General features: G+C 40.2%; 2 protein-coding genes across 5 annotated transcripts in view; one reads left to right on the top strand and one right to left on the bottom strand.

Annotated features, from left to right (window-relative positions):
• Positions 1 to 18,692, bottom strand: part of PARP8 (poly(ADP-ribose) polymerase family member 8) — a 163,568-nt gene extending 144,876 nt beyond the window's left edge. Inside the window, exons 1-3 of one of the 4 annotated variants that reach the window (XM_064480529.1) lie at positions 18,583 to 18,692; positions 17,450 to 17,551; positions 16,438 to 16,492 (exon numbers count right to left, since the gene is read on the bottom strand). In XM_064480529.1, coding sequence (XP_064336599.1) covers positions 16,438 to 16,492; positions 17,450 to 17,540 — 146 coding nt within the window. In that variant the 5' untranslated portion in view covers positions 17,541 to 17,551; positions 18,583 to 18,692. Of the gene's footprint in view, positions 1 to 14,888; positions 14,933 to 16,437; positions 16,493 to 17,449; positions 17,552 to 17,638; positions 17,956 to 18,582 lie in introns of those variants that run through there. The other 3 variants (XM_010974312.3, XM_010974303.3, XM_064480536.1) reach the window with 3 other exon arrangements.
• Positions 16,709 to 17,618, top strand: LOC135319555 (armadillo repeat-containing X-linked protein 2). The gene has a single exon (XM_064480543.1). The coding sequence runs from the start codon at positions 16,816 to 16,818 to the stop codon at positions 17,311 to 17,313; it is 498 nt and encodes a 165-aa protein (XP_064336613.1). The 5' UTR covers positions 16,709 to 16,815; the 3' UTR covers positions 17,314 to 17,618.
• Positions 18,693 to 20,155: the final 1,463 nt, after the last annotated feature.

Raw genomic sequence — 20,155 nt, 5'->3', positions numbered from 1 at the left:
TATATAAAACTTCAGTTGTCACTTACCGTTATTCATAATCCAGTATTTTTTCAGCCCAGCCCAGTACATCGACATATCTGAAGTATTTGGCAGTGACACAGGCTCCTGATTTCAGCACTATTATTTTCCTTCTCCAAACACAAGAACCCAAATTGAGAAATAATCAAGGAGATATATTCTCCTCTTTTCTATACGAATTTAGGAAGGAGAGTATTTCTTTCCAAACCCAAAGGAGAGAACCAGGCACATTACAAATTTATCTTCTTTTACTTGCTCAGACTGAAAGGAAAGATTAATATTTTCAGCTAGTGGTCAAAACACTCACTCATTAGTTAACTAAAAAGAACCAATCAACTAAAAAGAACCAATCAACTAAAAAGTCACCTAAGCTAGGAAAGTTTCACCAGCCTCTTTGGAAAATAGTGCGCATTTTTCTACAAAAATAGACTATAAATGCTTATTGGAAATGTCTAAGTTTAAGTTTTTGATAATTAATGTATATTTTAACTCAAATTGTGGATTAAAGTTTGTTTCTTTATTGCTAATTAAATTATATGAATATTATTCTTTCTAATTTTAAACTTTCTTTTTTTAAATTTCTCCTTAGTAATATTTTCACAAATAAGTATATGAGATTAAAATTACTCTCAGTGTGCCATCTAAAATAAGACCTACATATTGCAATGGAAGAAGTAATGTGTAAGGAGTTCAGTTTGGTTTACTATTATAATTTTTTTTGAGTAAGAAAAAATAGTGCATATAGCACTGATTATAATATAGAAAAAAATAAAGTCATGTTGTGTCTCTCTTACAGTAGAAGGTAGAACAGTTCTAAATTTAGAAAAGAAAAATGAATTTACAAAGTAAAAATATGTGTCCGTGATGTTAGTCAAAGGTGAACTACTGCTGAGATTGGCAATGTTATACCTCTGCACACTCATATTATAATGGAAATTTTTAAAATAAAATATGAGCACAGTACATAATGAGGGCAGAAGTCACCCAAATCATTCATCTTTGTATTCCCAGTTAGGGCACCTGGTATAATGTCTTCACTGTAATTGATATTCAACAAATATTTGTAAAATGAATGAATAAGGAATGAATGATGAAAAAATAACAAATAGCTCCTCTGTCTCCTGGGAGTTCAATGCACTACTTTCTTTTAAATTTAATTAATCCTCAACGTCCTTGTAAAATAGCCAAAGGGAAAATGTATTTGCATAACATCTGAAATTGATGAAATCCATGAGAAGGGTCAAAGAGCTTCCTCCAAGTAAATAAAGCACTCGCACTCCAGACAGGACCGTGGTACTTAAATCATTTCCTAGGTGGCAGGCTTTCAATCTGATCCCCTGCTGCATTAGCCACAGGACTGCTCCTCCATCTCTTCAGGATAAATCCTGGATCCCCGAGTTTTGCTGCTAATCCATTCTCTCCACCATTCACTCCATTGCCTTTAAGTTCCTTTCACTCCCTCCCCCTCCTAAACCACACATTTCCAGGTCAGCCCTAATTTGAAGCATTCTATCTTGCCTTCCCCAAATGTACTCACACTTATCAGACCATATGTTCCAACATTAGTTCAGGAAAAGGGGGGAAAAAATCACACTTGTATATAAAAGATCAAGAAAAACAGTTCACCAACATTTGAAAACACCATAACTGCACTACGTGCCCCTCTGCTGATACACAGCTAAGCAAGGAGTAGGCTACAAACACATCCTATCTTCACTATTCTTGAGGACACCACTTTTGAATTAGAAGTCTGATACAACATTTACGTGACCTAATTTTGAAAATTTAAAGTAGTATAAGACCTCTAGGCTTATAATTTTGTAACAAAGATTAACGGGACGCAGGCAAGCATAGATTATCTCTGCTGTGGGAAACTGGCAATTTTTTTTTTACTTAAAACACCTGATATTAAAAATGCCAGATTCCTCCACTTCTGCAGTAACAAGGTGGTTATCACACTGAATATCATTCCTGTACTTTCTCTCCAGCAAGTAGAATTAATATTAACACATGAACTGAAAATGTTAAGTGACTATAAATAAACCCAAATGATTTCATTAAAATTTAGCTTAGCAAAACATTACTTTCATATTTTTGGTAGAAAATCTTTTTATTCGTATTAAAATGCAATCAACAACATACAAGCAAAGGAAGTGGCATCAAATGTTAGTCGCCACTCCCCACCCCCACCCCCGGCTTGGTATGTACTCAATTATGCTTAGTTCAGATCTTGGTTTCTCCACTCCGTAGAAGTAGAGAATGTACTGATACTTGGGAAAACAAGCTTCTAATGGCATAGTCTCACTCAAACAGCAAAATTCCAACCATCTATCTAAATACCCACCATCTGCCAATATGACAAATGGTACTATGTGTGACATTTATACTGCTTTGTAACCAAAGCTCTAAGTCAGAGGATATGAAATAATAATAACCATAAAATTAAGCACAGAAGAAAATAAAACATACAAAATGATTTTAAACCATCAATAAACATGTCACAAGGCCATGTCCTTATGCTCCCTCAGGTCCCTGAACAAAGTCTGTGACATTTTAGACATGATTCTAACAGGTGTGGTTATTTGGTTTCCAATCACATCAAATTACAAGTAAACTGGAAAAGAAGACTGGGGTGTGAGGAGACAGGAGAGAAACTGGAGGATTCAGGACTGGAATGTTCCTTAACCAGGTCACAGCAACTACTGGAATAGTTCCCCCTTAACAATCACACCACATAGTTTGCTTTTTCAGTTAATCCTGAACTCACAGACTTTCATCTTCAGGTTGAAAGAAATTCTGTTCTGATCTTGAGGCTCCCCTACAACTTCGAAACAAGGACTTTAATTTTATTTTGGATCAACTGCTTCACAACTAGTTGAAATCAGAATTAAATTTTATCTGAAGCTCTTAGACAATTTGAGCTATAAGAATAATGAATCTGTAAATCTGCTGATAGATACCAAAGAGGAATATTCACTCTCCTTTTCAGCTACCCAGTGCTAATCCCTCTCATTTAAGTAAACATGATCTAAAAGATGCTTAAAAGTTAACTATCTACAACCAGGATAATTAAATGACTTTTGCCTCACAGACCAGTGACCCAATAGCCCTTCAAGAATGAATGGACTGGATTCAAAGCCAAACTCACTCAATTTTAAGGAAAAAAAATTCAGATATTGGGAAAACAAATCTCAATAGCCCAACTGAAACAAGAGGTGACTTAAATGTGTCATTAAATTCTTGTACTTAAAATTTCAAGAAAAAGCAGTATTTTCTAATGGGATCAGATATATTTTGATTCTTCTGTTCTTATAGCTATGGTAACACATATTCTTTTTAGTTGGAACTAAGACTCACTCATGTCCTATTTTAGGAAGATTATCTATGTAAATTAATTTTTAAGAAAACAAGGGTTTATCTTTTTGAATTCATGAAAAAAAGAAGATAACTCAGCATTCCATAAAATTTCAACCATTTGCAAAATTTCTAATACACTTCAAGATATTCATGTACTTTTCCAAGTAGGGGGTATCAAAAATAATTTTTGCTTGTTTATTTGAATGAAAATGCATGGCTTTTATGAAAATCAGGCAGGCCCCCATGTCCTAACAAAAGGATACAGGACTAATGGATCTGTGTCAATATATCAAGATTTCACTTTTTTATTTAAATTTGATTTTGTAATTCTGTTCTCTTACCACATACATGGCTTCCAACGTCACTCAGAAACCAACCCTTAGAAAGAGGAAGGCTGAGTTACTGCAATATGGAAGGCATGTGAAAATGAAACACACTTCATGATACAGTGATGTTTTTCTTCATTGGGCGTATATGATCAACACACTTAAGCAAGTTTCAGGGGGGAAAAATTCAACTGATTTATTTGCCAATTGGTATTTCCCTTGAAAAAATTGATTTCCCCAGGTTTTAACTGTGATAATAGTTGCTCTTTAAGAATTGTAGATGTATGCAAGTAAAATACACGCTGTAAAAGACATGCACACAGAGAGATACAGACAGACAGATGAATGAATGGAGGAGCAGTAAGAACACAGACGGTTTACAAATGACCTTTATGCTCATTTACCCTTCCCGTTTCCCACCTCGCCTGTTGTAGCAGCTCCAACAGCCGTGAGAGTCATCGTGAAACAAGAAAGCACATAGGGTGTGAGAAGCAGAAGGGAGGGCACTGTGAAACATAAGAACAGCGGGCACTGATCCAGGGTAATGGAGGAGGCAGAAGGTGTGAGCCTAGCGATAAATATGTGGTCCTTAAATATCCTCTCCCACAACATCTGAAGAGCTTTCCCTTTTATTACTTGCTTAAAATTAATTTAAATTACAAACAAGTACTTTAATTAAACATGCAAATGTTGAGGCAATCCGGGCTATCAGAATGTATCAAGTTATTCCAGCCACCCAATTCCTTCCAATGGCTTCTCTAGCTTTCCTTTACATGGACGAAATGAGAAATCTCCTCGGGACCAAAATGTGAGGGGTAATTTAGAGGTAGAAACTAGGAATGATTTGTCTATTCCATATTACTTGCTTAGTAGGACTTTGTTTTGTTACTGAATTTTCTTGATTGTAAGATTCATGTTTTTAACTTATATCTCTAAAACTTATACCAAAAGAAACTTCCTAACCGCTATGCAGGAAGAAGTTGGGACAATGTATCTGCCAGGGTCAGCAAAAGTGAGAACCTGGCCCTCAACAGAGCATTCACCTCATTTGATTGTCACCCCTGTGTCACCTGCACTGGAATCACCACTTGCCTGGTGGGTAAAGCTGTGATACAGCCCGGAAATAAGTTGTTTTTTTTTTTTCCTATGGAGGAGGAGGGCCCTTACATGTCAGACAATGCAAGAAAAGTCAGGAGGAACTGCCAAATGTATCAGAATATATGAGGACTTTCCAAAGATGGGAGAGGCTGGTAAAATATGAGGGACCTGGCAAGACAAGGGCTCTCGTGGTGGCGCTAAAACACATTTTAGCTGATCTTCCAGTGAAACTACTTAATTTTTACTATTATGCAATTCAATGAAAGAAAAGGAAAAAATACAAGGTTAAGCAAATAAGAAATGCAGACAAAAACCTATAATTTTTCAAATTAAAAAAGGAGGGGGGCCAACTATTCTAAAGTATTTTGAAGATCAGGAACCTAGAACTTGGGGAAGGAAAACCAGTATCACTGGAATGCTCTGGTGATCTGATAATGGCCAAAAGTGAGTCTGGAGAATCTTTAGACTCAAAAAATAATGAAGGTTTAGACTTGGAATTTGACACACTGGGAGAAAAAAAAAAGAACAGCATGTAGTTATATAAATGAACATATGCTACTGCTATCTTTTTAATTTTTGTGTATACTCAGTAAAGTTTTTATTAGAAATTATTATTCAATGATAGTGCATCTTGCAAATTAATGCCTTTTTAAATCGAGGAAACTTTGCATTTCTTAATCAATTAGGGCAACTGTCCTACCAAAAAAAGGGGAGCATTTTTCTTTTCCTTATTCTGTTTGTTCATGGGGTCTGGACTGCAGGAATTAAAACTGGGCTACTGCTGTGAATGATTGTATCAAGTACTGCCTTCTCTGTCCGGTCCTGTGCTGGACACTGCAGGGAAGCCTTAACTCAGGCCCTGGATGGTCAAACCCTGCACATTCCCAAGAAAGGTCTGTCTTTAAGACTGGCCCTTGGCCAGTTCCTAGGAAATGAGCTCTGAGCCCTTGGAATATTCTGCTTGAAGAGTGTTTCTGTATGCCTACAGTCTTGGGTTTGCTCAGACAGTTATGCTAACAAATATGATTTATTGTAAACACCTGTTTTTGCTCTCTGGCTGGGGTCTGCGTAGTTGAGGTCAGTCACAAAGGTGCAGCCTGCCTACGTGACTAACTCCTAATAAAAGCCCTGGACACAAAGGCTCAGGAGGGCTTCCTTGGTTGGCAACGCTTTGCATGTGTTGCCATACATCATCGCTGGGAGAAGTGTGTGTCCATGTGACTCTACTGACAAAACACTTGGAAACTTGTGCTGGTTTCTCCTGGACTCTGCCCAACAAGCTTTTGCCCTTTGCTAATTTTAGTCTGTATCCTTTCATTTTTTTTTTTTAATTGAAGTGTAGTTGACTTACAGTGTGTGTTAGTTTTTGGTGTACAGCATAGAGATTCAGTTACACATATACATGTATTCTTTTTCATATTCATTTTCATTATAGGTTATTACAAGGTATTAAATAGAGTTCCCTGTGCTATACAGTAGGAACTTGTTGTTTATTTTATGTATAGTAGTTTTTATCTGCATATCCCAAACTCCTAATTTATCCCCTCCCTCCTTTCACCTTTGGTAACCGTAAGTTTGTTTTCTATTTCTGTTAGTCTATTTCTGTTTTGTAAATAAGTTCATTTGTATTATTTTTTAGATTCCACATATAAGTAATATATTTGTTCTGCTCTGACTTACTTCACTTAGTATGATAATCTCTAGGTCACTCAATGTTGCCACAAATGGCATTATTTCATTCTTTTTATGGCTGAGTAGTGTTCCATTGTGTGTGTATATATACACACACCACAACTTCTTTATCCAATCGTTCCTTGATAAACACTTAGGTCCAGATTTTGGCAATTTTGAGTAAAACTGCTATAAACATCAGTGCAGATTTTTATGTGGACATTCAATTTTCAACTTCACTGAGGGTAACTACCAAGGAGCAAGACTGCTGGATCACATGGTAAGAGTAGGTTTAGTTTTCTAAGAAACTGCCTAAACTGTCTACCAAAGTGGCTGTACCTACACTTTGCATTTCTATCAGCAACGAATGATAGTTCCTGTTGCTCCACATGCTGGCCAGCATTTGGTGTCTTCAGTGTTCTGGATTTTGGTCATTCTGATAACTGCGTCGTGTGAAGCACCTGCATTTTGATTTGAAAGTACATTTGAATTTAACATTTTGCAGAATATACCCAAAGGCTGGATGTCAACATTTCTCTGTTTTAAAAAATCCTTTTATGAAACTACCACCCTAAGCAGATTTTCTCCCGCCAATTAACTACAGTTGGAAAGAATTCTGTACACACTGGCCATCAAGAATTTAGGATACTGGAAATTTTAAATTAATGACATAGGAAGTCAATACAGAAAGCTCATACTAAATCACACTAGTATGATTTCAAAGAAATTAAGTTTAAAATCTTTCTTAGCCCAAGTTTCATCAATTGGGGGCCAAATTCAGCCGAGAATATGCATCGCTGATTGAAATCTACTGAAATCACTATTTTAGGCTGGTTTTCCCATTAGGATGGACTGATTGAGAAAGAACCAAGAAAGAATGTGGCTCACAGTGAATTATTCAAATTTCTTTAGCTTAAAGTGAATATGACCAATCATTAGAGGAAACATACCAAATTCTGTGGTGATAATAAAGTAATGTCTGCTTTTCAGCTGGAGGGCCTAACTTTTTTTTTTTTTTCCTGCTGCACATCTAGCTGTGGTGCATTTTAATGAGAAAGGATGACTGCATCATCTTTTATCTATGAAGCAGATTTTAGCATCCTGCTTAGGTCTCCCTCATGCCAATATCTAAGACCTTGCTCTTAAGATCAATAACATGAATGCATGTAGACAGACAAATATATGAGCACAATCACAAACTCAGTCTGAAGATTCTGCACAATGACCTCCAAATGAGAGACCTAAAATTTACTAGATTCTCAGCATGTGTTCCACTGGTTTCCCTGGAATCACAAAAGCTCTGGAATATTCGTATAGAAAAGACGTCACGTGAATCACTCTGAATACAGACCTGGCCTTGTGTCCCCACCAGCAGCGCACTCTAAAGCCGAGGATTCCTTCTCCATTCACGTGTTACCAAAAGTAACCCGTGGCTGCCCAAAGGTTAACGACTGACACTGTCTAAAGAAAAGGGAGTTTGCTTCCTGACTAAAGCTGACAAAATTCTGAAAGATGTGTTAAAACCCCTTCAGTAATCGTCTCACATGGTCATTGGAAGGAAAATGAACTTACAAAATAGATACCCTCATTGATCTTTTAAATGTAATTTGTCAAAGAGAGACAACATTTAGGTAAATTCCAGATTTCCCTTGCCATGAACTTCTTCAAAATGTACACTCCATCAAGGATGGCTCCCAAGAAGCTGTACTGCAGTCAAAGTGACAGAATTTAAGAGGACATAATCAGTCCTTCTGCCGCACAGAATCATTATCTGCCTCTAACCCTTCCTTATGAAGCTGACTTCTAATCATGTGCCAAAGAGGGCCCTGCGAGCTTCAGTGCTTTGATCTGAAGAGTTGAGAGCCCTTATCATAAATGGATTCAACACAACTGAGAGAGACCCAGAGAAATAAACCCTCGTATAGAAATGCCAAGTGCCTTTAACTGAAGCTTCCCTTGTCATAAAGCAAGTTCTATAAAAATGACTGAAAATAAATTCTTCGGGGCTCAGTGTGAATCGGCAATTTTCATTTATACTGTACTGTTGTTTACTTGAAAACTATTTTTAATGAATAAGACTCAGAGTTTGCCAGAGTGTTTTCCACAAAACAACTCTCTTGAGATGGTCCAGATCTGTAATCAAGTAAGTCTGAAAAACCCTGAATGCTTCATTCACCTCGTGGGTATGCATAATGCACACTAATCTATAAAAGGCCCTAAAAAGACAACCATTAAAATTGTTTAATATTGTGTAACTAAACATTTCCCAGACATATTTGGCCACATACCTAACATCTAATTAATCAGTTTGGGAAATGCTATCACATAATAGAGGAAAAATATTACTGTCATTTAAGAAATACTAGGAAAAACTATATTCTGGGCATTCTGCTGGGAACTGGAGTTCCAGTCTTTAAACAGAATATTGATTTTTTTCGTGACTTACTTTATTTGACTTCTTCGTTCTTTTAGACAGCTCTGTCCTTAACAGTATTTTTGTTTGTTGTTTTCCAATTTTGTATGAACTTTTTTCTTCATAGATGTGAAAGTCTAACAAATGTAAAGTAGTTATATTAGTCTCTGGCTCAATTCTATACTTCAAATACAGTGAATATTCTACAAATGATTCTTGGATAATAACCTGTATCTGCTTTCTAAACAAAACAGTGATAAAAATCCAAATAACTACAGCACTTCTGAGCTGGTTGACAAATCCTAATACTTTCAGGCCATTGGGAAGGTCTTTTCAATCTGTATTTCAAAGTGTGAAGACCATCCTGGGGAAAGTCAGTTAGCAGCTAACTTTCTGCTCATTTCTGCATAGGGAAAAGTGATCTGACTGCACAAAGGTTTAAGTGGATGTCTCTTTCAAATTTAACATTGACTGAAGTGGTATCCTCCATTTAATACCAAGAAGGTGTCAGCCACAAACCGGATGCCATCAATATGCAAATAAACTACAATCAAGACTTGTTGTTTCTCTATAACAGATTGGGGATAATCTGTTCGTACTCTCGTCCCATCCTCCTCAGATTCCATTTTGTCTTCTCATTTCCACCTTGTTCTACTCAAAGTCTCACCAAGTCCTCTTCATGTGCATACATACATCATACATTTTCACAGAGATGCCACTTGTGGCCAAAGAAAAGATTAAATGAACTGGTCTTTATGATAATAAAAGCCATAATCTTGATAGCCAAACCAAGAATACTATGCAACACATGTTACCAATCAATAAAACCTGAACAGCTGTATATGTTTAATGCACTAAATTAATGTAAACTGCTGTTGAGTGGAGAGATTAGGTCAATAAACAAACAGCAGTAAGTCAGTGTTTGAAAGGCTGAGAAACAGATGAACGGATGGGGAAGATGGCTCTTGAAAGCCAGGAATGGGGTTTAAATTTGATATGAAGAAAACTCTGGCTGCATTTGAAAGCTTCTGAGCAGGTAAATGCTCTACGATTAAATTCATGCTCAAAGAGTGCAGGTATAAGTGAACTGAATGGGTGAGAAGCTCTTAAGTATTTTAAGACACTTGGTTAAAGTGACCTAAATTAAGGAGATCAGGGCCTCAACGAGTGTCGACATGGGGTGAGGTGAGATGCCACAATGATAACTTCAAAGTAAAAGTCAGGGGAGCTTCAAAAGAGGTAAAGAGGAAGATGGGATACCTGAAACCTGAGACTGTGATTCCCCACACTAGGCTCAAGTGATGTGATACTGACCAGGGAGAGGCTGGGAAGAGAAGCTTCTTTTAAAAAGGATGGCTTGTTTTGATGCCTTGAGTTGAAGTGGCCAGCAATTCAGTGAGATGACTGAACAGAAAGCCCAAGTTACATCACAACAAAATAGGAATGACAAGCCTCATTCATACAAGCATATTTCTGATTAGTCTTTCCTGGGGGCACGTGAAACACAAGATTTCAGAAATTTAGAGAATGAAAAAGAAAATGACATGTCAATAACTTGATCGAAATTCGATTCTGGCAACTGTCTTAAAGCGAGGCTTATCTACTATAGCACAATCTATCCAAAAGCAAATGTGTGCAGAGGATTACAAAATATTTTCAGGACGGGTGAAATTTCACTTATATGTATTTTTTTTTAATGCTTCAGAGAGAAACGATGGGGAATTTAAATGGATTGGTCCAATATTTGCATAAGGATTCCTCAGCCAATGTACATAAGTTCACCACTATTAATGCTCAGCAGTGGGCTCGGGCACTTCCCCTGCCAACCAGTAGATCTGCAACACTGCCCCTGGCAGACATCCCACTAGCAACAGCAACCCTCCCCACGCCCAAACATTCCCAGCCACTCTAGTCATGCCAGTGCAACCCATGTGCCTTAAAACCTTATATAAACACTGACTTCCACTGGAATATACCTACTCTGCTTCTTACTAACTGTAAATAAGCTGAACTACCCAAGCCTCAGTTTCTTTGGCTATAAAATGTAAAGCAGCTAACAAAATACCTACTGGTCTTCTTTGCTGCGAGCACAGGATGTAAGGTAGGCAAAACGCATAGCAGGGACTATGCCCAATAAATATGATTAGTAGTAGTATTTTAATCCATGAAATAAATGGAGTTCAAATATTTTTTTAATATATAACCTTCAATAAAGTTAAACTTGTGTTAAATTGGTGGTTATTTTAGGTCAGTGGTTTTGAAACTCATTTAATAATGAAATCTTTTTCAAAGAAAATGTTACACGGAACAGCAAAGAGCTAGAGCAGCTATAATTCACAAAGGGATACGGAAGCCCGACTCTCACTCAGTCTTTCAGCTTCCTTCACACTCCCTTCCACTGGTCACCCCAAGATTTCCAGGTAGGTTCCCAGGGCTCCAAGGAACATACTTTTTTTTAAAAAAAATCATCATTTTGGATAATAACTGATAATAACCAAAAATTATGCAGACAATAATTGCCAAGAAGAGTATTCTAAATTTTTTATTTAAAAAAAAATCATTCTTTTTATTCTGACACCTTCAGGAGCACCTGATGGTTTCAAAATAATTACACATTTCAAGATTTTAGAATGAGAATGTACTTCTTTCATAACGAAAATTGATGAATCTTTCTGAGATGACGGAATTACTTCTCCATCCTCCCAACACCCCCACTCCTGCAGGCAGATACACACCTCCTTTCTAAGACAGTCGAAAGAAAAAAAAATGTACTTTAGCATTCAAGTAGATCGTCTCTTCCCATAGCATCCCATGAGTAAGGAATTATATACTGGGAGCCCAGGTGGATTAGGGTCCCTGGAAGATGTGCTTGATCACCAGACTGCTGTTGATTTTTTTAACTTTTTACTTTTAGAATCCAAACTCTCCAGTGTACCACAGTGCCCAGAACTCTCTATAATCCTAAGCCTCTGTGTTTGTCTGTCTCCTGAAAACATCTGAACAAGGCTTATAACTTGGGTAAGCAACTTCTGGATTCATAAGAAATTCCATTCCAAGTGGTATCACCAGACTGGGAGCTTTTTGAACTATCTGAGTCTTTCTACAGCTGGTCATCTGAGTTAGGGAACTGCTTCTCACCTGCCAGAAGGTGTTCTGGCAATTGTTTAGTAATTCACTGTATATGTACTTACTGAGAAAATATATTGTAGTGGGCAGCAAGCCAGGGACTAGGGAAACAGCAATGAACAGAACAGACCCTCCTCTGGTGGTCAGACAGATGATTAAGTAAACAGGTGCTAACAAATACAATGTGACAACATGATTTTAGAAACACCTCACAAAACCAAACAGGGTAGGGCATGCCAGGGAAGGCTTCTCAGAGGGGAATTTGGCTTAGCAAAGCCAAATTCTCATTATTGAGAATAATGAAATAATGAAAGCTGACTAGGGTTGAGAGGTGGGAGGGTAGGATGTGGATGGACCTGCAAAGGCCCAGGAGGAAGAGAAGGTAGCTTGTGATCTGAGGGACATGCTAGAGTACCATTGTTAGTGTCACACACGATGGTCCAAAACAGTTATGGGGACAGAAACTCCTAAGAAGGAACGGTGCATTTCAAAAGATGTCAAACTATCCATGACTACATGAAAAAGTGTCTATTCATACAACACAGGGTGTACATTTACAGACGTCTCTGAACATCTATCTCATTATAATCCAATTTCTAATTTATTAATAACTTCTAATATAAATATTAGATTCCTTATCATGCACACCCTTGATTGGAAAACTCCTAACTCAATAAGCATTTCTTTATTTTCATATCCTTTCTAAAGCCAAGACATTAAAGTTATATCCTTGGGTGAAAAACAGGGAGGTCTCAAGAATATAATACAATCTTTGGATACATACATTTTACATGCATACAGACATAAAAATTCTAAAAGAATAAATTCTAGTATGTTAATATAAGATGGAGAAATCATATTTTGTAAATTTTCTTCTTTTTGGCTTATCTCTTTTTCTAATTTTTTTTTTTTTTTTTTTTTTTACAATCAACACTTAAAGCCTCAGTTGTAACTTCACAATATTTTCCTTGCTAAAAGCTCACAATCAAGGAATTCCATGGGATCTGTGACCAGGCTTATGGGGCTCCCCCTGCTCTCTCCTCTTGACTCTGCTGACCTCTGGCCCCAGGCACTCAGCTGCTTCCCCACCCCCTCAGTAGCTGTCATCACTCACTTTCCCCCTTCCGTTTCTTCTATCACTAACTGCACAACTGACTGCAGGCGAGATGAAGGACCAGAACCCCAAACCTTTATGGTCTTAAGGAGTCTACCACCAACCAAAACGGGAGAAAGAAAGAGGCAGGAGATCACAGCATGACAAAGTACAGGGAAAGAATGACTTTTGCACAAACTCACAAATTGTATACAAGTTGAGGCGTCTGGTTTACAGTTCTTAGCACACCCCTGAAATTGGGAGGGAATGTTTGAAAGGAGTCTATGGCAGACCCTGGACCACTGACAACTGTGGAGTTATTCCAAGGAGTCCAGAAATCAGAGATGTTTTAAGGAATGAATTAATCGTGCCCTATATACCACAAGTTTTCAAACATATGTAGATGATATTAATAACCAATTCTCAACATTTAACATGTTGCATTATTTCTCAATCAAAAGACACTAAAACTACAACTCTCAAGTAAACATCTGCATAATTTTTTCGATGTTCAAGTGTCTCAAAGACGCTAGGAACACGAGTGCAGAGGAAGGAGCACAGGTCTCAGAAGTGTGACAGAACAGGGTTTTTACAGCAGCTTCACAATTTCACTGAGTAGATTTGAGCATGTTTTCTAAACTCTCTGAGCCTCAGTTTGCAAATCCAAAACTGAGGATAATAATAATTCCATGAACCTTCCCATTAGGGAGAACTAAGTGAACCCAGTCTTCCAGCAGACCATCTGCTCCCCCTCAGTCCTGACCTAAAGTCCACCCAGGCAGAAGAGCAAATGTTAACAGGCCCTCTGCCCCTCTGACAACCTCCAAATGAAAGGCCAATTTACTAGGCCAGTGGCCAGCCCTGACATGACTGCCTCCTGCCTCTCCTTTTATTCATAGAAGCATAAAAGAGGTACATGGAAAAAGAAAAATGTCTCAATGTTATTTCTTTTTTCTGGAGAGTAACATGTAAGATCAACTCTTGTCTTAAGACAAAGTGTAATTATTCTTGGAAAGAGTCAGAGAGGAAATAGCATATTAAGTTTTATCTACAGCTTTAACTGAAAATTATTCTTGAAATCATCTCTTGAAAATAAATGTTCTCAATGGTTTAGATGAAATGACACTACAATATAATTCAAGATAAACATGTACTATCTCCCCATAAGATCCCTACCTTCCTTTAATCAGGAAATAAGTCTAGTTTACCTGAAATGAACATTATAATTATTAACTGAACATTACAGGTTGACAAGTACATTAAATCAAAACAGACCATTATTATTTGAATTTTAAATGCCTGATTGGCACATAGCAATGAGAAATACACAATAAATACCAGATTCTAATGTAGTTAATGAAGTTCATGAAAACAATATTTTTTCTTTCAGAAAATTTATCTTCTGCCATTAGCTACAAATCTGTAGTTAATGTAGTTCATGAAAACAACATTTTTTCTTTCAGAAAATTTATCTTCTGCCATTAGCTACAAATCCATTAAAGGTATTATAATTACTATACTAAAGCAATCTTTTATACATAATTTTATGGAACAAGCTTTTGAGAAGACAAAGCAATCACATCGACAGTGGTACCAGCTATCTTTCTTCTTTAAAAACAGGTTATCCACATTAGCTGTGCAAATCCTCTCGGGTATCGAAATCAGGGGAAAAGTATCTCTTAGGTGGGTTAACAAAGGAAATATCTCTTACTTTAAGAGCAACCATGGTGTTTGTTCCTACAGTGAAAACTGATGTTATCTCTATTAGTTAATGATTCATCCCTACCTCCTGGCCTTGCTCCTGGAGGCATTCATACCTTCTGCACCTCTTGCTGTGTTAACACTAGTTCAGTAATCTGCAGGTAAAGAATCTTAGTGCAGTATCTAACAGATCTTAAGAGTATGGTTCACTCCCTCCTTGTACAGATAACTAAATCGTGGCCAAAACATTCAAGCACCTCATTGAAAATAATAAAGCTAGTTAGTTGAAAAGCCTACCCCAGGGCTTTCCCAGTCTACACCTCTCATGAGACAAACCACCACTGTGAAACAGACAACTCAAGCAGGTATGAACCTGATTGTATGCAGAAATGTTTTCAGTTTTAACTATTAAAACAATCCAAGAGCTCATTAGTCATATACCTACATCTTCTGGATAGTAAGTGTAGGAGCAGCATTAATTTAGTTGAATCTCCTCTAATTTAATTATTCTTTTCATTCATAAAAAAATGATGGTGCTACAGGAAATTTAGAAATAATATAATTTTATTCTCCCCCAATAAGTATATATTATATGTTATATTTTCAACTAATAAATGAAATCAATATACTAATCTTGAGGCTTACAAATACTATGCATGTGGGAAACGTGATAACTGTTTCAATGAAAGCTTTTTTTGAGATGTACATTGCAACACAGATCCTAAGCATTTTTTAGATTCGTATCAATCCCAAGCTTTTTAAAAATCTATTTACAGAAAAAAGCTTCTTTTGCAATATGTAAGTTCATAAATGTTTCCATTAGCTAAGAGATATTTTGGAATGTGATCAAATGGTACTGAATGTCAAGCCCTAACAGCAAGGCTAAATCTCTGACAGTTCTCATATGTGGCCACTGCTCTTTTAAACCACTGTATCCCCAAAGGGCTAACAGGGAGAAAATTCTACCTTAACAAGTGAAGACAGGAAGGCATATTTTAATGGTTACTTTTCACTTTAACTCTACCTCTTAAACACACAATTGGATTTGGGCTTCTTTCACACTGTTAACATAATATATGCATCTTTCATTCTTCTCTCTCAAGAAAGAAGTTAAACACTCCAGCTACATGTAACTCCCAAATTCTTTGCAACTAACTATGAAAAGCAAAATAAGACTCCTTAAAAAAAAAAAAAGTATGGAGAACTAGCAGACTGCATGTTTATGTTAACCTTCAGAAAACATGCAAACGTGCAGCCCCTACTCACCAGAAAAAGCATCACATGTGATCAAACTATTCTGTGACATCTTTTGTCTTTTATGCCCAATATTACGGTTTGGCACTCGCCTATGTCAGCCCCTAAAGCCTCAAGAACAACCTGCTACCGTAGAGCAGCTTTAACCTGAAGAGTGTGAGAGTTCCACTCACGGCCTGTGGCATGATCTTAGAAACATTTTAATCAAACGTATTTATTGCCCCACTGCTCTTTAAAACCGAGGGACCTCAGGCCTGGGATGTAGCTAAAGGACAGCAACAAGAAAAGAAGAAGAAAATACACGAACACGGAACATGCTAAGAACAAAGGAAACACAAGCTTGTGAACAGGAAATGAAGCAACTCTATACACATAAATACCTTTTGGGGCCGCCAACGTAGGTGAAAGTAAAGGTGGAGTCTGAGTATCTGAAATCTGAAACGAAAGTCTTGTTAAAAGCTACCCCTTAAGTGGATTTTTAACCCTGGTTAAGCCTTGGGCCCCCTTATCTGACGGAGCCAAGTGGAGGCCTGGCGGGGCGGGAGGCGAGGGCTGTAGAGTCCCAAGGTCCGCTCTCCGCGCGGCGCGGGAGGGGATGCTGCGCACCCCAAGCCAGGTGCCGCTGGAAGCCGCCCCCCGCAACAAGTGCCGGGTGCCATAGCAACGGCGGGAATTTCCCGGTCCCGGCGGCCGGAAGCGGCCCCTGCCGAGCTCGCGGCTGTGAAAGCAAAATCCAGTCCCTCTCCCGGGGGAGCAAAATGGACGAAAGGCGACCCCCAGGCAGGGGCGCCAGGCGCCTCGAAAACCCCTGGAATCCGTTCTCTTTCCGGAGCAAAGCACTGCCAGTCAGAGGGGACTGGAGGGAGCTGAAGGGGCCAGAGATCGGCCCAGCGCTGCTCTCCGGGGGGGGGGGGGCCTCGGCGCCCGGCGCAGCCGGCCAGCGCAACGCAGCGCAGCGGGCTCCATTCCCGGTCGCCGCCGCCGCCGCCGCTCAGCCCATTGCGCAAACCCGGCGGGTCCTACCCGCCGCCTGGGTCGCTGCTGCTGAAACCCGGGAGGCGGGCTCGGACGCTCCGGGTGTCCACTGGGGACTAAAATACAACGCACGGCCCCTCCGCCAAGACCCCCGCTCGGGCCACCAGGGTTCTGCCCCCAAAAGTGGGGCTGCCCCAGAAGGGGGGAGGGGGAAGGGGAGAGGCTGGCGCCCCCTCCCCCTTTTGGCTCCCGCTCTCGCTGCAGCAGCTGTTGCCAAATGAACCCCGGAATGGGGACGTGCAACCCACCCTCCGTCCCCAGCCACACACGTCGCGGCCAGAAAGCTGGAAAAGGGGGTAATGGGCAGGCAGAGGAAGCTGATGCTGGGTCCGAGGCTCTGGAAAGGCGAAAACTCACCTGCAAACAGGCAGTCCTTCTCGGCTCTGGACTTCTGGATCACGACGTCGATATCCTTCTGAATTCGCTCTTGCCTTGAACACATCCCCATTAAATAAATCCCTGGAAAAGAAGCAGCCGCTATTTCCACCCTACCCCACCCCCCTCTCACGCTTCCAGCTTTCGTAAATATTCAGTTAAAAATGAAACCTCTGGCCGAGGCAGGGGCTGAAGGCGAAGTGGTTTCGGAAGTGATCCCGGGTGAGAGAGGAGGAGGTGGTGGAGGAGGAGGGGGAGGTCGGCTTTGCATTCCCAGATGTGACCGCCCAGCTGCTGCTCGCCGCTGCTGGATTCCAATTTCCTCCCCTCCTGACAATGGATGGTGATGACACCGAGTCTCACTTTCTCCCTCCCCCGCCCGGACCAACGGCCGTGGGGGGCCGAGGGTGCTGGAGACAGCCGGAGAGCGATCACCGGCGGGACGGCGGGCGCCGACCAGGGGCGAGCCCCGCTCCGCCTCACGCGCGCACACCCCTCGCGGCCCGCACGCCGGCCTTCCACACCCGCGCACACTCGCGCCCGCGGGCGGCGGCGGCCGTGCCGGGGCTGCTGCGGCGCCGCCCGCCGCAGACCCTCCCGCGCCCGCCGCGCCCGCTGCCCAGTCACCCGGTCCCGGCCGCCGGGGCTTTAATAGTATCCGCCATCCAGGCGCAGGGTGGATTCCCCAGCCCGACCGCCACTCGCGCCGGGGGCTGAGTGGGAATGTCGGTAGTGAAGACTCCCTGGGGCTCCCAGCCTGCCGCCACCCCCCCCACCACCACCTCCACCACTTTTATGAATTCGACTCCACTTTCGGAAGGAATTATGAGTCATATGGAGAACCCAAACCCGAGTGGCTGGGAGGGGGAAAAGGAGGAAAAGAAAAATCGTTAAAGATGGAAAATAAATAAATAAAACGAACAAGTCTTTCCTTGTTGCCACATCAGGCAAGATGGAAAAAGCCTTGAAATGACTCCAGACGTACACCCTCCCGTACCCTGACTGCCAGAGTCTTTTTCTCCCGGTTGGAAGTAGTTCAGCCCCTTTGGAGCGCCCTTTAGGAAACACAGCCCCCTTTGAGGGACTTTAACTTGCAGAGATTCAGCAGTTCTTACCTCCTCGGTATTTCCGTCCATGAAAAATTGGCAGAATCAACTGCCACGTGCCAGGGATCCCCTAAAGGATGGATATCTGTTTGGTTTGTTTTAAAAAGCCACCTTTTTTGCCAGTGAGTCAACGGAGAGCTCCTACAAGCCGGTTCTCTTGTTTAGAAATGAGGTACTGCTCTGATCCTGTTCTACCTAAGGACACCTTGGTAGGTGCCCTGCCTCTGTGCTGCCATCTGCCCTAGCACAGGCCTCCAGTGGCACTTTGCTTCTTGATCTTTTCTCCACTGAGAGGGCTTCCCTGAGCAGACCACATGGCTCTTTTGGTTCTGTGTCCCGAGTGCCTGGTGCAGTGCCTGGATTGTAAGTGGGAGGCTGAAATGTTGCATGAATGGTCGTGATTTGCACCCTCTTTTCTCTATGGATACTCCAATTTCAGTCTGCTTCCTTATCAGCGTAAGTACCCAAGAGTTGTCAAACTGGCTCAGACCCTTAACCAGTCCAGTTCAGATACTGACAGAGACAACACGTTGTTTAGGGAAATTAGGAATGACTGTGTTCCCTGATGGATTCTTAAGATTCTAGAGAGACAAAACAATGAAAGATCATATGCTCCAACTCCTTTATCTTGCAGAAAGAAAAAACGAACTGATTTGTTGCACAGCCTCAAACACACCAGCTTCTATGTGAATTACAAGAGGGAACATTCCTCTGCATAACCTGGACCACTGCAGCCTTACATGAAGTGGAGGAATGGCCACAGTACATCTGCTCATACCTCCTCTGAAATGCTTCCTGACCAGGGCAGGCCAGGTTCAAATCCTTCTTGGGCATGCTGCTTTGTTGTAGGCCTGTTGGCCACCAAAAGCACTTTCTTCCACATACCACTGGGTTTCATGCATACTTCCTCCTTCCACTCTGTGCTCTAACTTCTCTAAAAATCTTAAAATCTATTAATGCACACGAATTTATTTTATATTTGTCTACTCACCAACACTGCATTCCCAAAGCAGTGCTCACAGCACACATAAATTTGAAATAGTTTCAAAGCTACCAAGTGTTTTTTGTGTCTGTCACCTCATGGTTTACTACTCATTCCATAAAATAGGCCTTCTTGTGATCTGTCCCATATTTGATTTTTGTTTCAGGCTTCACAGGCTGCCCTGTTTTTGTTAAACAAAGCTAACCTCACTTTGTTCATGCCCTTAAGGTGTGATATACTTAAATATTTTTAAATTTTAAGGGATAAGATAAAAAATAAAAAAACTAATCTTTTCACCTAGTGTGCATTTCTACAAGATAAGTTTCTCTAATAAAAATTACCAAGGCATCAGTGTTCCTGTTCTAGACCTTTATGGCTTGAATCTTTCAAACTCTGCTCACAGCCAGTATCCCGTTTACCCTGCCTCATCTCAGACTCTTATTTAAACATGTAGATTATTCGTGGTCTTATTAAAAGCTATATGCACTGTGAAATGAGGTCATATCCCTGCCTTAAACACTTGTGCACACACAAATACACACAATCATGTGCATTTAGGAACATAGCACATAGTTGGCTTTTAATCACTTTGTTAAAAAA

The sequence above is a fragment of the Camelus dromedarius genome, chromosome 3 (genome assembly GCF_036321535.1).
Source record: "Camelus dromedarius isolate mCamDro1 chromosome 3, mCamDro1.pat, whole genome shotgun sequence".
Taxonomy (NCBI): Eukaryota; Metazoa; Chordata; class Mammalia; order Artiodactyla; family Camelidae; genus Camelus; species Camelus dromedarius.
This window is presented reverse-complemented; position numbering and strand designations above follow the sequence as displayed.

Excerpts from the sequence above, each read along its gene's own strand:
- LOC135319555 (XM_064480543.1), top strand. The coding sequence starts at position 16,816 with ATGGACGAAAGGCGACCCCCAGGCAGGGGCGCCAGGCGCCTCGAAAAC.